The 17,574-nt window shown below is 40.7% G+C and overlaps 1 protein-coding gene across 1 annotated transcript; it reads right to left on the bottom strand.

The window, feature by feature from the left end:
* Positions 1 to 245: 245 nt before the first annotated feature.
* ubtd1a (ubiquitin domain containing 1a) lies at positions 246 to 16,654 on the bottom strand (the record flags this gene model as incomplete). Its single annotated transcript, XM_080740789.1, has 5 exons — positions 246 to 463; positions 1,720 to 1,905; positions 5,377 to 5,604; positions 14,403 to 14,489; positions 16,603 to 16,654. The coding sequence occupies 5 exons, from the start codon at positions 16,652 to 16,654 to the stop codon at positions 246 to 248; spliced, it is 771 nt and encodes a 256-aa protein (XP_080596915.1).
* Positions 16,655 to 17,574: the final 920 nt, after the last annotated feature.

The raw sequence follows: 17,574 nt of genomic DNA on the forward strand, positions 1-17,574 counted from the left end.
GTGTCTGGGAACCAGTGCTCTATTAGTGTCCCTCTTTGTTTGGGGCAAAATCTCGATATTCCGAGGTCCCGTCGTTTCGAGGTCCCAGTAGTCCGGTTAGGGTTAGGGGTTTAGGCTTGGGGTTAGCATTCACCAGCGTCTGCAGGTTAGCATTCACCAGCGTCGGCAGGTTAGCCTCAGACTACTTGGACCTCGAAACAACGGGACCTCGGAATAGCGCTACGCGCCCTTTGTTTGGTTGTTCCTCAGCTGGCTATGGCTGGGGGAGGCTGCTGGTTGACGATGACCTGGATGACAAACTCCTTCTGCATCTTGGTGTCCTGGAGGCGGGTCTTGTCGGTGAGGAGCTTCCCAGAGAAGAACCACCTCTGGTGGGCTACGGCGATGTCCTCCTGGCTCTCCAGACGCTTCTTCAGCTCGCCGATGGAGTCCGCCATGCTGGCCGTCAGACACAGGTCCCTGCCTGTCCACGACACAAGTTACACAAGTTTATCACACGGCTTGGTTGAATGCTCGATTCTGATTGGTCAATCACTGAAATCAGCCATCTGTTATTTCTGGATAACAGACCGCTCAGCTCTATAACAGACCGATGCCTAATCAAAGGCTCAGAGCACCTGCTGCACTCAGGCTGCACTGCATGAATTTACAACTAAACATTGTTTTTAAAAATATTTGAAGCGAGAAATAGACAATGCAGTAACAGAAAATGGATTCTATTTTCAGCAACACTTCCTTTTTTTCCATGGTGACCGTGTTGCGCCGGGGGAAAGCCCAGCGCAACACTTGTGGAATACTTTCACCACTATAAGCAAGGAAATACTTTGTTATGTTTTTAGTTTTGAGTCAAATTTTATTGAGAAGCCTTGTAATAAGAGGGATAATGTCTGGCCGCTCGGTCGTTATCGAGAAATAAAGGTCCCTTCAGCCTGATAACCCCTGAGGCGATCCGCCAGTCAGGACCTTTATTTCTCGATAACGACCGCACAGCCAGACATTATCCCTTACTTAGAGCAGTGGTTTTCAACCCTCTTTCATGTTAAGGTCCGTTTTTTAGTGGCATGTGAGCCACTAGCCGGGGACCCAGCCACCCAAAATGTGAGATGACCTGTGATGTCATGCCGTACTTTTTATTTCTTTTATATATTAGTTTGGTCATTGAAAACGGCCCTACAAAAAAGTGAAAAGTGATGAGTTTTTTTTTTATGAGTCATCACTTTTCACAGTTTTTTTCAAGGAATGTTTTTCATGCAAAACAAATGCTGCCCTAGGCTGCTCTACTGGGCGAAAAGGCCAATCAGGTCAAAATTACATCATCCATATATATCAGGAATGGAGAGGAGTGGAACATGAGATGCACCTCCAGCCGTGTTTTTAACTGATATAAATAAAGGGTAAACGCTGCACGGTATTTCACAAAGATGAACAAAAATCCAGCTCTCACCGCCCGCAGACGCGCACAAACGAGCACGCTCGCGGGGATTTCACGGGACCGCGCCCACTCGCCTCACCGCCCCTAAACTTCTCCGCACGGCCAAAATAGCCGCCTGCCTCTCATTGAAAATGAATGACTAGGACGCGGTGACCGCGTATCGTCTGGTATTCTAAAAAGACAAATGAAAGCAATATACAGCTATAATTGTAAAATGGAAATGAATTTGCTCTGGTGTCCTGGGGATAGAAAATAAAGGATTGTTTATGTGCTGGGTTTTTCCTTACCTGATGACAAGCGGACGCGCAGTCTGAAGTCCTGTTTGGGTGGTGTCGGCGGGGCCTGTTTTTCTGCGTGCGCAACGATCTCACCCCCACTGATGGTGTCACTGATCAGGTTGACAGGCGTGAATAGGGCGTAGGCTGGGAGCTGATAGCGGTTGCCTAGCTCATCATAACTCTCTGTTAGGGAGCCTGTGGAATAGGGGTGGGCAATATGGTGATAATTATCGTTGGGACGATACAATGTCTCCACGATATGCCTTTTTAGACGTATCGTATATATCGTGATACAATTGAGGGAGCCTTGTAAAAAATCCTGTTAATACAGAGGTTCATTGCAGAATTCAATTTAAACCTGCATTTTGGTCTAAATCAGAAGTTCTCAAACTTTAAAATGTCAAGGTCTCCACTTAACTCTGACAGTATACAAATGAAACCAAATGGACCCATAAGGGTCCATTTGGTTTCATTTGTATACTGTCAGTTACATACTTGTAAAGATCAATTTAGACCTCCCAAAAGGAACCCAGAGAGTAGTTTTTGTCAAGTAACTTGAAAAATAACCATGAAAACCAACGTGAAAAATAATCGTGATAAAATCGTGTATCGTGATAAAGCTTCGGAAAATATCGTGATATTGTATTTTTCCATATCGCACACCCCTACTGTGGAATGAGACGAGAACCGTCACAATCTGCCATGTCTGTCCGGACACTAATCTCAGCAATCAGAGACACAGAGACAATCGGAGTCCTCCACCTAATAGTCGGATGCTGTAGTCTCCCAAGTTTTCGAGCTTGCAGATCTGCTACTTTTGATGCTTTTGTGTGACACTTGTGATATGATCAAGTAGGGCCTTCAATTACACAAAAAGTAAAAATATGGAGATAAGAGGTTTCTGCCCAAAAGCAAAGATATGCATGCTTCAACGGATTTGATTTACAGCAGGACACATGTACACAACTGAACATTTTGGAAGTGGGGACGAAGAGGAGACTTTACAATCTTAAAATCCTTTGGTGTCTCCGTTGCACAGACTAAATTGTGGAAACATTCGAAAATTGTGTGAGCCAACAGTCAGAGAGAGAGAGACAGTGTTGTTTTTGACAGCAAATTCTGATTTAGTTTTAGTCATAGTCTTTTGAATACAATCTCATTTAGTTTTAGTCATAATTTAGTCTCCTGAAAAGTTTTAGTTTTAGTCTAATTTTAGTCGACTAAATATCATGAGATTTTAGTTGACTAAATCTACAGTTGATTTAGTCAACTAAAATGTATTTTGGCAGGCCTTGATGGCATCGTAATGACTGATTTTACACTTGGTTGCATGCTGAAAATAGTCGATCTACAAGCGATCTACAACGTGTCGCGCTGCGACGCGTTGTGAGCTTGTAGATCTGCTATTTTCAGCAAGCAACACCTGAGAGCAACCAAACATAAAATGACTTTCTTCTCCACTAGTCCCTCCCTAACATTTTAGTCTAGTTTTTATTTTGTTGACGAAATTGTCAATATAGTTAGTCTTAGTTTTAGTCATCACAGCTTAGTTTTTATTTTGTTTTTATTCGTCAGTGAAAAAAACGCAGTCGACACACATTTTTCGTCATAGTTTTAGTCGACGAAATCAACACTGGAGAGAGAGAGAGAGAGAGAGAGAGAGAGAGAGAGAGAGAGAGAGAGAGAGAGAGAGAGACCAGTCAGATGCTGACTAGTTAAATAACAGCATCATGCAAGAATGGTCAATGCCCAGTCCCATCAGGACATGAGCAGAGGCGTTTAGGTTTATTAAGCCAAAGATCCGAGGAGAGATACGTTTTGTCCTTGAAACAAGGAAAAGGCTTTGTAATTAAATTCCCCCACAGAAGGATTTTTCCATCAATCTCTCTGCCATGGTATCTGACTACCAATCCATCTGTTCTCGTCACACTCCCTGCTCCAGCCGCCCTGGTGACTGTTATGTAACGGCCGTAGCCGTATAATCTCTTAGCAACGGGACGCGCAGGGCTCGAACTGCGTAACAGAGCTGAGTTTTTGAGAATTACATTGAGTTATGTAGCGATGGAAGTTTACAGCTTTTATTTCTTGCAATGCCTGTGTGTGTGTGTGTGTGTGTGTGTGTGTGTGTGTGTGTGTGTGTGTGTGTGTGTGTGTGTGTGTGCGTGCGTGCGTGCGTGCGTGCGTGCGTGCGTGCGTGCGTGCGTGCGTGCGCGCGCGTGTGGAAAGTAAATATGTACATAACTCAAGTACCAATATTTTTACTTCTACATCTCAGAGGCAAATATTGTACTTTTATTCTGCTAAAATTATTCTAAACTAAACGTTGTTGTTTTTAAAAATATTTAATGCGAGAAATAGACATGCAGTAACAGAAAATGGATTCTATTTTTAGCAACACTTCCTTGTTTTCCATGGCGACCGTGTTGCTCTGGGGGAAAAGCCCAGCGCAAAAAAATATGCATTAACCACTTAATCCCCATATACTTTGGCTATATGAAAAAAATAGACAATGAGACAATGAGACATCGCACTGCGAGGCGTTGCGTGCTTGTAGATCTGCTGTTTTCAATACTTTTGTGCGGCACCCTTGTATGATGAAGCAGGGCTTTACTTTGCGAAAAAAATTACAAATTTGAAACTTGGAGATACGAGATTTCTGCCCGAAAGTGACGATTTACTTTGTTGGCCGTCAAGCCCCCAAAATGGAACGAAGGCCGACAATTTCTTTAGAATTTTTTCCTAATGGCCGGCCTGGACCGGCCGGGAATGAACCGGCCGTTCGGGAGTTGTCCCTCTTTTCCCAATGACCAGCACGTCCCTGACTTGAATGTTTCATCTGCTGCAGGTACAAAATATCTGTGTCCATCCAAGGGAATTACAGTACTGTATACTCTAGCACAAAAAGCACAAAAAGTAAAATATCATTGCGTTTTCAATGTCAGCGTTAGCATACAGTTGATTTAGGAATATTTAGTTAGTAATTATGATGGATATTATTAGTTATTCATTTGTTCACTGTTTATAAAAGTATATATAATACGGCTGGAGGCGTTGTGAGCTTGTAGATCTGCTATTTTCGGCTAGAGAATATGGACACTATGGTTCAAGTGGTTCAAATATAAAAAGGAGAAAAAAGGAGTTTCTATCACACAAAGATTTGGAGGGCCCCTTGCAGTAACTCGGAGGACCCCCTAGGGGTCCCGGACCTCCTGTTGAAGACCCTTGATAGGGCTGTCACAATTATTACATAATCGTCTAATCGCGATTATTTGACGTAATCGTGATTATTTTTCATGATCGTCATAATCGTTTCCTCAAAAATAGTGGAAATAGCAGATCTACAAGCTCACAACGCGTCACATCGCGACACGTTGTGAGCTTGTAGATCGGCTATTTCCACTATCAATGTTCTTTTTTAAGTATGAAGTTGTCAAATATGTAAGTAATTTCTTTGTATATTTAGGTTGTGTGTCATATCTACCATGTGCAACTTCAAAGCCTAAAAGCCAAACAGAAATGTAATTGTCAACGACAAAAACACAATTAAATCGTTAATCGCAATTATTTGAGTGACAATTAATCGTAATGTAAAATGATGTCATAATCGTGACAGCCCTAACCCTTGATATAAAGTGTTTCTTCCACCACTGGTAGGGTTTCTCTCACCGTGCGGCAGAGTGATGCAGGCTCCGTCCACTATGGCCTGTGCCAGCAGCAAGTCGTTGCACTCCGCTGCCAGGGCGGCAGCCCGCAGCGCGTCCCAGATCTCCTTGCGGCCGTCAAAGGCCGGGGCCGTGTCCCAGAACTCGTCCCTCTTGCCCCTCAGCTGGCCCTCCGTCAGGGGGCACTCGCTCTTCCATTTCAGACGCTCCCTCTTCAGAGGCTCATTCCGTCCTGTGGTGAAGAAATCATATACTGGATGATGAATATGCCTTGATACATTATAATTGCCCATTATAACTAAAAGTACAAATAAATAGAAAAAAGTAATACATGAGCATCAAAGCAATATTTTAAATACTTTTGTATTAGAACATGTATTTCATAAATTCCTTATAGGGCTTGACCACAAATGACATCATCAACTTGCAACGGGAGTTGTCCCTATTGAGTGAAAGTGAAAGAACTATCTAAGTATCTTCTAAAATAAATAAAATATTTAAGGCATTTTAAATGTTAGTTATAGCAATTATAATATACCAGTAAGATGCCTAGGAGCGAAAAGCGACAAGGTTGGACATACGGATTCTGTTAGTCACTTCGTGCCACCTGCTATGAACATCTTTGAAAAACCTTTGAAAAAGGAGTGAGAACTACTGATTTATATTGGAAGGCACTTTTGTAGAATCGTGTCCGGGTAGCTCAGTAACCCTTTGGATCAGAAGGTCACGGGTACGATCCCGGGCACCGGCGCCAACTAGCGTACGAGTAGCAAGACATGGGTGCGGCAAGTCGTGCGGCAAGTACTGGGAGTGGGAGCTGATGGTAGGTGTGGCGCTCCACCTCAGCAGTCCATCTCCCAGGGGTCTAGCGCATTGTAACAGGGACAAACCCCTCATACCGACAATAAGCCACTCCCGACCTACTTGTTCGTAGAATCAGCCTCAGGGCTTAATGGGTTAATGTGTATCACAAACATATTATGAGATAGCAACTGCCTCATACTAGGCTTGTTACCAAACAAACAAGGGTTTAATGCTCTTACAGTATAAATACGGAATTATTGTATTATGTTGCATCCGGCTTTTTCGGGCGTCTATGCGTGACGAGGGAAGCCGGGGCGGGGAGGGTGATATACAGGGACGTGCAGAGAATATTAGAGAGGCAGGGGCTGAAATTTCGAAAAGGGCCTTTTGGTGAAAATATCGAAAATAGCAGACCTCCAAGCTCGCGTCGCGCTGCAACGCGTTGTGAGCTTGGAGGTCGGCTATTTTCGGTGCCTGATACCACACTGAACTAAGCATAATCAATTTAGTTCACCACAGTAAAAACTGCATTCATGGTCTGGAGAGGGCACTTTTTACAGACGGATAAAAGGGCAGGGGCTCAAGCCCCCTTTGATGCCTGGTGATATGTGTGACTGTACGCACTCCTAGTGGCTGGGGTGGCGGCACCTGTCAGCGGGGAGTGTTGTTATAACATATTACTATGTAAAAGAATAGTACATATTACATATTACTGTTTGTTTGCTGCATTTTGAAAACAGTTCATTTAAAAGAGAGAGATTGCTGCTTTTTGGCTGAATGGTGAAAAGTAATATGTAATATAATAAATTACTCTTGATTGAGTAATATAGAATTATTACTTTTTTGAAGGAGTAATATGTAATAAGTAACATTACCCTCCTGAGTAATATTGCCCAACACTGGTCATTATAGGTCAAAGCGTTCATGTACAAGTTTACCTAAAATGACGTAATTGTCACATCCCAGGAACAGAGTGAACAGATGTTGGTGCGGGTTACAGGGTTTAACTGTACACCTTCATGCGCCTGTTATGAGTTGTGATGTAATATTCTCTTGTTTATGTACAACAGCCCTGAGCTCGGGGGCTCATCTTACATCTGTGAGGGTAAACAGACGCTCCAGGGACACGTACCAGTGATGGAAGAAGTTCTCATGTTTTACTTAAAAAAAAACTTTGGGTGTTTTTAATTAATCTATCTTGGTTGAAATGGATTTTGAAGTTACAATGGGTGTGTATGGGGAGGTGTCCTGCAGGAGGAGGGCCTGATAACATTTACATCAAATATCTAAATATTGAATGAAGCAAATTAAAAACTGTTCAGGGTGTTCATAAAAGCCTGATTAGACGATAAAATGTCCAAAAGTTTTTTTGAAAGTGAAATACCCCTTTAATACTGCAATTTAGATATACTCTGTTATAAGTAGAAGTCCCATACTCAAAGAGTACAAACTTCTCAGGCATCAAAACATACTTAAAGTACCAAAGGTAAAAGTGTTCATTGCGCATGAAAAATGGTTTGAAAATAGCCGATCTACAAGCTCACAATGCAACACATTGTGAGCTTATTTTCAAATGGCTGAAATATATTATATAGTAATAAGTAAGTAAGTAAGCAAGTAACTAAAGTTTTCATAAAATAGTAGTGAAGTATTGAAAAATTTAAATACTGAAGAAAATATAATAAAAGAAATCTAATTCGTACTCAAGAATCTTTACTTGAGTACATGTACTTAGGTACGTTACACCACTGAAGAACAGCACATGATATTGTCACTGCCAGGCAGAAACCTCGTATCTCCAAATTTCAAATTTGTATGTTTTTTCATAAAGTAAAGCCGTGCTTCCATCATAAAAAGACGTTCACACAAGACTAGTGAAAACAGCAGATCTACAAGCACACAACGCCTCGTGGGGCCACACAAGCTTGTAGATCGGCTGTTTTCACTGGTTTAAGTCGTTTTTAAAATGATAAACGTTTTGGAGATAGAAGGTTTCCACCCTACAACGACGATATTATCCCTCACATTTAATCTTAGGCTAAGATTTGGGAGACTTCAAACAGAGAACCTTTACAATGTATACAGGTGTCAGTTCTACTCTGGCAGACCTGACAGTGTGCAAAGCGAGAGGAAGGTCACTTTGATACATACTGTAGAGTGGCAGGGAAATCAAAGTGATTATTTATAGTGTTGTGGATTACTGCGGTAGCCAGTGAGAGAGAGAGAGACACACACACACACACACACACACACACACACACACACACACACACACACACACACACACACACACACACACACACACACACACACACAGTGGATTATAGACAGTAATCAGGATCTACATAACAGGATTTATCTTCCACTGACTGTTCCACATGGCAATGCTAAGGGAGACAGGCGCTCTGTAGTGAGAGGCAACAACAACACAAAACACAGCCCTGGGCTCTATTTTGATTGTCTTAAAGGGGAAGACTACCCATTTTCAATATTGAACTATGTCATTAATATACCTTAGAGGAGTTGTGTGGAAATAGAAAAAAAGTTACCCCCCTTCTGTGTTGCCTAGAACTGGAGGATTGATTTTGGGGTTTGTATTGTAAAGTACAACTTGATGACATCACACATTGTACTTTACAATACAAACCCCCAAATCAATCCTCCATTTCTAGGCAACACAGAAGGGGGTGAACTTTTTTTCTATTTCCACACAACTCCTCTAAGGTATATTAATGACATAGTTCAATATTAAAAATGGGTGGTCTTCCCCTATAAGTACCAGCTCGTATGCCTTAACATGAGTCATGAAACCCCAAATCACCTTTTCTATAAATATATATTATTTATATCAATGTGTCAGTTGTGATAGGGAGCAAGGATATGGTTCAATTTGCCCATAGGCTTGTGGATTCAGTGCTTTCTGTTGTTTCTGTGGCTATTTCTGTGTACTTCCAGTTTCTGTATAGAGAAGAAATATTTGGCGACACTAATTACATATTTTGCTCACTGCATTCCATTAGTTCGGCGTGACGTGGCTTATCTAGTTAATATTAACGTCTGTTTTCTATAGATTTGTATCAAGGGGGGGGCGTGGTTTCACTGTACTTGCATTGAGAGCAGTCAGCACTCAGCAGACCACCTGCCGTTACACTCACTGTGTATTGTGTATTGTGTAATGCGTTTCCTGCTTCTCTCTCACAAGCCAGACAGTTCTTTAGATTTTATGGTAGTTTCTTCAAATTTAGTGTTTTATCATATTAGTATTTTCAATGGTTTTAGTCGGATATATTCCATTTTAGTATTTTAGCCATGGACTGTTATCTCTTTGAATCGTATCGAGCCGACACCACCGTGTTTACATGCCGTGATAGAACGCTGTGCGGAAGCTGTGGACAGTGTCAGTGTCAGTAGTGGCAAAAATACTCACACTTTTACTGTAAAAGTATCAACACTGCAATGTAGAAACACTCTGTTATAAGTAAACGCCCCGGAATTCATAATTTACTTGAATAAAAGTACTACGGGCAGCGCATAAAATAGCCGATCTACAAGCACACACGTTCACACAGAAGATTGCTGACCGGGGTCCCCCAGCGGTCTGTACTAGGTCTCCTCATTTTTCCTCCTCTAAGCCAGATCTCTTTGTCTATATTATGTCATGCTCAGAATAGGGAGTTCATGTGGTTAACATGGACACCGTTGTTGTATAAACATGGCCATCCTCCAAGCTTCAGCTCAACCACATGCTGTGTTGTTTATGTGTATGCAATCTCCTTTGGAGAGATAATGTGTGTGTGCCCAGTCTGATACACTACAGTATAAGTGCATGGGTGCAAACATATACTGTAGTTAATTTTATGATCAATATGTTGTTACAACGCTGAAATCTGTGCTCCTTTCCTTAACCCTAAACATTTGTGCATTCAATTTGCATTAAACGTTGACAATACTTTTCCATTCCGTTAACGTTAACCACTTGGAATGAACTGAGCTTAAATTCAAGATATGTTCTCCCATACCATACGGCCAATTTAAATCTTTGATTGCAGACCTTTTTTTTATTATTATTATTGATCTGAATATTCATGGGTTTCATTTGTAGTCCTACACCGGCCATGTTGAGGACCAATACGTAGGTGTTTCAATGTCTGATTGGGATAGAACTAAGGTTCTACGCCAATCAGAACACCTGTGTTGGTCCCCAACATGGCCGCTGTAGGACTACAAATGAATGAAACCCATGAATTTATGTAAAAATTGGATCTCGATTGTGATCTATCTCGATTGTGATCTATCTCGACGAGGCTGCAAATGAGGGCAACCTCAAAGTCGTTCCAATAATAAATAAAGGTTTGAATGAAAGAATGAACCCTGTGTGAATTCAACGTCAACCTAAAGGCCCTGTTGCTAGCCCCTGGCAACTGGAGAGCTGCATGCATGTGTTATTGTGTTAGCCAACATACTGTAGCAATGTATTATTAAAACAGCACTGTATTATTAGATAGTATACTGTATTATTAAACAGTACTGTATTATAGATAGTATTGCATTATTAAACGGTGCTGCATTGTTAGAGAGTACCGTTTTATTAAACAATACTACATTGTTAGTATTGCATCAACATGTTAGACAAGCTCTGCTGCTACATTGAGTACATTCTGATAAATACAGGTAGCATAGAACAATGTAATGATAAATTAGTTCTTACAAAACCAGTAAGACTCCCTAATCGGGAGATAAGCGACCATCTGAATTAACCCATTAAGACCGGGAAAGCCTGATACGTTGTTATGCCTTTTAAACAGGGCAAGCATCTGTGTCATTTTAGACGTTGCAATGTAGCAAGTAGCAACAGTTTCATTTATTTATTTTATAAAAGAAATAAAGTTTCAGGAAACTCTGGAAAAATGTTTTAGAAAAAAACCAAGACGAGGCCAACTCATTAGGAGAAGGGTCTTTGACGATATGGACAGATATGGATCTCTAAGCATTAGACACTGATCAGCACTCCACTAGAATGTGTAACTGGTTATCCTGCAAGTACTGAAGCTTTATATTTCCTAAGCAAACGTCTAGGCTGGAGGTACACCTAACTGGAATGAAAGTAAAGGCTTTAGTGATGAAATTGAACACTCTTGAGGGTTCAGATCAGAGATCTGTCCTTGATACAGTACTACCAAATACTTTCTTCCTATATGTCATCCCAGTCCATCCAATCTGAACTTGAAGGTGACTTGTCTACAACAACAACAAAAGAGTCCCTATAGCATAGAGTCTACTTACCAGCATAACCAACTATGTAATATTGTAAACCTGCAGGGAGAATGGCGTACTGCAGACCTACTAAATTCATGTGTCAAAAATGCACAACCCTCGTTCACAGTTCCTCTTTCACTCATAGACCCAAAATGACTAGAAACATAACTGCTAATAAATAGTTGATAATAACACCTCTTGTTTGTTTGCATGGCGGCAAGCTCGGTGACCTCAACTGGAAGTACATGACGCTGATCAAAATGCCATTGTCTAATTCAGTCTCACTATAAATAGTGAATACAGAATTTTACCAATAGTCAGCCAGAGGAGAGGGGATTCCCCAACACAACTGATATCATCTCTTTCATTTTTGTATTTTCTTTTGTTGTCATCAGTCTTCGTTTCCTTTTTCCTTCCATTTGTGTAAGCCAGGGTGATTAAGATAATATTTGACCGTCAATACTGAACTAACAACTCAATACTGAACATGAATGATATAGCTTGTGTTTGGAAAAAATATAATACCATAGCAATGCAGAGTAAAAATGATTTCTGTGACAAGAAAAGGCTACTCATTTTGTCTATATATACAATGAGTTTAGGAGACATTATTTTAGAAGCAAGAATGCTTCTTTCACAGTTTATATAAAGTCTCTGTCAGGTGGAAACCTGATTATGTCCAAAACTTGGATTTTTCAGGATTCAAATTCAAAAGCACCAAAAGTAGCAGATCTACGAGCTCAAAACGCATCGCTTCGCGCCGCGTTTCAAGCTTGTGGATCGGCTTCATTATTTTCATGCTTTTGTAAGACGCTGTAGTAATTTATGAAAAAAACACAGAAACTTCTGCCTGACAGCAATGATAAACAGCACTTACTTTTCGGCACCACTTTGATGGGAAAGTCCCTGGCGTGATAGCTGTGGCCCCTGGAGTTAGTTACTCCCATGACCACACTTCTCTTTGATGCAAGTAGAACTAAAGCAGTTCCAAAATAATCAGCATTTGAGAGAAAGAAGGATCCAGGGAGTACGGTATAATTCTAACAATGCCAACTGCGAGCTGCCACAGTCCTTCCTGTTTGCAGCCACTGCAACTGTCACGGCAACACGCTTGACCTGCTTCCTCAGAAATTAACCCAAACACACCCACTCTCCAATTGTGTCCCTTCTAATGACAAACACCCAAAAATACCACAGGATCAATTTGTGTAGGGCAGCAGTGCAAGGCCAGGTGAGGAAAACCTGTCTCGCGTCCAAGCTACTCTATGAAGAGACAGCTTCTTTACACAAGAGGTCTAATCCTATCAGCCCTATTTAAAGGCATGAGTTGGAAATACCAAGGGCAAGATGGCCAACCCATTAATAGACGGTAAAGCCTCGTCTATTACATTCTATTAGTGGTGTGGACACTATTTGCAGGTACTGTCTCTCGCGGCCCATTGTTTTGTTCTCAGACTCTGGCATATCGATTGTGCTAAGCAAAATGGTAATAATTCATATTCTTCAGATGCAAAGTTGTACAGGGCTTGAGGTGTGCATGTGGCGTGCGAGTTAATTTAAAGGGAAACTATGTAACTTTAAGACACTTTTTTTTATATATACTGTATGTATACGTTTTTTTAGCAGTCATTTCCATTTATCAGTCACTAATATTATTGTGCTGGGGTGTTTCCTTGCAGAAAGACACATCACCTTGGCTGTACTTTTGGTTCTGTTCCAGTGTTTATGTTGACATTCATCCCTTGGAGCGACGTTTTTGTCAGGGGGAGCTGGCCAGAGCTCTTAAATGCTCCCTTTGAACTTCAAAAGGGTTGTGCACTGAGGTAATTGATTGCGCCATAAAAGTGTCAAGTGTTCGTTAGTGATCTCTTCTTATCAATGAAAGCAGACTTGCCTAGTTCCCCTTTAAAGGGGGTGTAAGTAGAGCAGAGGTGCTGCACAGCTTCTAATGGCACAAGTGTTTTCCATTACTGCGGCTGTGATTTGTAAAGCAGTGGCTCTCAAAGTGGGGTTCGGGGACACACAGGGGTCCTTGGGGAGGTTACCCAAAAAAATAACCCATTACCCAAAAAAATGGGTTAAAGGTGCACTTCACCCCAGAAATATATATACATATTTTCTATCAATTACACACCCTATGAAGCCGTGAATTCAAGAAGCTTGTTTTGTTTTTGTCACATTCCTAAACCAATAATTTGATGACTGGCAGTTTCCAGGAGACTCAAAGAGTAAGAAGAAGCTGTCTCCTATTGAGCGATGACCTGGTTATCAAATTATTGGCTCAGGAATGTGACAAAAACAAATAAATCTCCATGAATTCAAGGCTTCATGGGGTGTGTATAATTGACAGAAAACTACCGTAATTGCCGGACTATAAGCCGCAGCTTTTTTCCCATGTTTTGAACCCTGCGGCTTATATAAAGGTACGGCTTGTATAACGATTTTTACAGCTAACGGCCAGTTAGTCAGTTTTACAATGGTCTTTAACAAGGATTTATATATAGATTTGTACAGCTAATGGCCTCCAGGGGAGCTCTAGCGGGAAGCAGGGAGGACACCTGCGGCTTATAGTCAGGTGCGGCTTATATATGTAAACATTTGTTTTTTGTTCTAAATTTAGCTGGTGCGGCTTATATTCAGGTGCGGCTTATAGTCCAGCAATTACGGGTAGTTGTTTTTTGGGTGAACTACTCCTTTAACCATCTAATAGCCGATTTACATGACCAGTAACCTTGTAGATCTGCTATTTTCCAAAAGAACCTTGAAAATAAATGTGAACCATTTGGAATCTTTCTGAAACATTTTAACAACCCAAATCTTGTATGGGGATCCCTGGCACAGAATATTGTCAGATGGGGATACGTGGCCAAATGTATATTGATTCCGGGGGCTTTGACATGAAAAGGTTTGAGAACCACTGATTGTTGTAAGAAATAACACAGAACCAGGCAGGGCCTCCCAGCGTCTTACCTCCACGTTTTTTGCTTCTTGCAATGTCTCTGGTCGTCCCCTGTCCGTCTACACGATGCCTGCCCACACAGCCACCCACCATGGATCCTAAATCCCAAAGATGAAAAAATAAATAAAGCTCTATCATACATCAAATCACGTTAAATACTTAAAGCATACATGGGCAACTGGCGGCCCGGGGGCCACATGCGGCCCCCACCTTCACTTAATGCGGCCCTCAGGTTAATATCAGAATACTGATATATTATTGGTTTCAGCTGTTACAATTCCAAACATGCAAACATGACTGTTTTATATTACTTCAGTCTATCTTAGTAGCTTAATGACTAGTATAGTAGTACTAAAATGTTAGTCTTTTTTCATATATAACATATTTGTATTTAGGTTAATAAAGTTAACATGAGTATAACTAAATGCATTTGAAATTAAATACAATTGTACATTTCAGGATTCCAATTAAAAAATAACAAAAATGATTCATGTTTCCAATTCAAAAGAAGCAAAAATAGCAGATCTACAAGCTCAAAACGCGTTGCAGTGCGACGCGTTTTGAGCTTGTAGATCTTCTATTTTTGCTTATTTTGTATGCGATACTAGAAAGACAAAGTAGAATGTAGCAGTATGCAATGTGGCCCTCTGGAGTGATGGTGGAAATATAGTGGCCCTCTCCATCATCAAAGTTGCCCACCCTTGAATTAAAGGCTCACTTCACTCATTAGTATTAGTATTATAAGATGGCACCATTTCTGTCTATTTGGCTGTGATCAGCTCAGAAACCTGCCTAACATCATCAGTAGACAGGTCTGGTCATTTCATACAAGATTTAAACCTTTTATTTAAAAAATGTTATTCATGCAAGAGCATAGAAACAGATGACATTGTTCTTGCATAAAAAAAAGGTTGAAATCTTGTTGACCAAACCTGCCTACCGATGATGTCACTGGTAGTATAGGCAAGGTTCGGAACTCTCCAGTCTCGAACTCTCCAGTCTCCACAGCCCTCCTCTGAGACAAAAATGGTGCCATCTTATAATGAACATTAGTGAGGACCATATGAAGATGGGTGTAGTGGTCCTTTAAGCCCTTTTTATACTTTCAATTTATTTTTCCAGGAAACAGCTTTTATCCTACTGTATATAATGACATGCCCAACAATGATTAGCTCAATGGCAGTAGTGAACAAAGACAAGTACCCAACTTCAGTACTCAAGTACTCCTGGTCAAATATTAGTACTCCACAACTAAGTGAAAGTTGCTCTGTCAAATGTATAGGCTACTTACGAGCGTAGCTACTTGAGTTAGAGTACTGCAAAAGTATGCACGCATGTACACACACACACACACACACACACACACACACACACACACACACACACACACACACACACACACACACACACACACACAAATAAAAAAATAAACAATAAAAAAAATAGTGAAAATAGCTAATCTATTGATATTTTCTGCACAGTAGGCTACTGTTTTGTTTGTCTGTCATGATATATGAGTTAAAAAGGACCCCAATCATCAATCATAGCCCATTGTGAGCTTGTAGATCAGCTATTTTCATTTCAGATTTTAAATAGGACTTAAGTGAGGTTTAATTCATAATGTAACATACTTTTCCCCTTCCTAGAAATGGTGTGGAGTCAAAAAGTTGGCCTTTATTTGTAGCAGAGTGAAAACGCTACAACATGTATGTACATAAGTAATAAGTAGGCTACATTTAAGTAATAGTTACTTATAATTGCAATCCACCACTGCTAAATAGTGAATGAGAATGAATATTATCATCAATAGGCCTAATGTTTCAAAGATGTCCATGTCCCTGATGATGACATCAAGTAACATGACTAAAAATATAATTAATCTCTGAATCTCTGAATGATCTCTGAAGTAATGTGACACTGTCACATTATGCAATGTTTAAGGCTACTGTCACGTGTACAGTACACAGCCAGCTGACACTATAGGGACAGCTGACACTGACAGAGATCCATATGATCACTGCATGCATGTTCCTCAAATGTGCAGCTTCATCTACTAAATATTGTGACTACATTAAATCAGTCGTCTTGTTCAGTTAGGCTATAAGGCACGCTACTATTTTGTTGGATCAACGCAATTGTTACAAATCAATTCGTGATAACATTATAGGGCTATCATCATTACCATTAAAGTATCTTTATCATTTTGCCTACCAGAAATCCAGTCAGATAAATGATGCATTCGTCTGCAGTTTGCCCTCCACATCCGAACTTGTTACAAAGTTTCCAGTGGATCCCGAAGATGCAACGATCAAGAAAAATATCCAGTCAGCAGTTCTATATATAGAGAACCGTCAACACCCCCCGCCGTGCAACGAGAGCCAAGCAGATAATCACGGCTGCTCGCGCATGCACACAAATACTTTCTGCAGAAAAAAGTACATTTTACAAGAAACAAAAAAAAGTATATGCTTCCAGATGACTAGTGTAAACAGTGGGAGGGTACCATCACCCGTACAATCCCGGTTGTACACAGTGCTAAAATTAAATCCCCCTTGCGTCTGGCACGCATGCGCAACCTGAACCTCCTCATCTTCTGTAGCATCATCATACGAGTACGGACCCCCTCCAGTCTGCAGTCTGTCAACCTGAGAGATGCATAATGCCTCCAGTGGTGGTGGACAGTAACCCACACAGTAGTAGCCTACTACTAGTAGTACATTTACTTGAATGGGCTACTGTACTTAAATAGGACGTAAGTATCTGCAGTTTACTTTAATAGTATTTTATTTGTGGATACTTTTAGGCTATGACTTTCACTCCACTACATTTCAATGTTAATTTGACTGCTCGTTTTAGGGAGGGGAAAATAACCACTTGAGTCCTATAAGGTAGTGAAAAGATCTTCTTCTTCTTCTTTTAAAAGCAAACTACTTTAACTCAAGTACAAATTTGGCTGAGGAATTTTCACTTGTGGTTGAGTATCTATCTATGCTTTTGACTAAAGAACTGTTTTCCCACCCCACATGGGAAAACAGTCTAAAGTTTTAAGTGTTTAAGTGGCGCAATATCGAACTTCTTTTTGATTTACGAGTTACTTAATTCAAGACAAAACATTAATATTGTACCCATCTCATGGAATGACCCGATCAAATGCAATTTGCATCAGTCACCAAACCCATTCCC

This window comes from Nannobrachium achirus (assembly GCF_963921795.1).
Source record: "Nannobrachium achirus genome assembly, chromosome: 13".
Lineage (NCBI taxonomy): Eukaryota > Metazoa > Chordata > Actinopteri > Myctophiformes > Myctophidae > Nannobrachium > Nannobrachium achirus.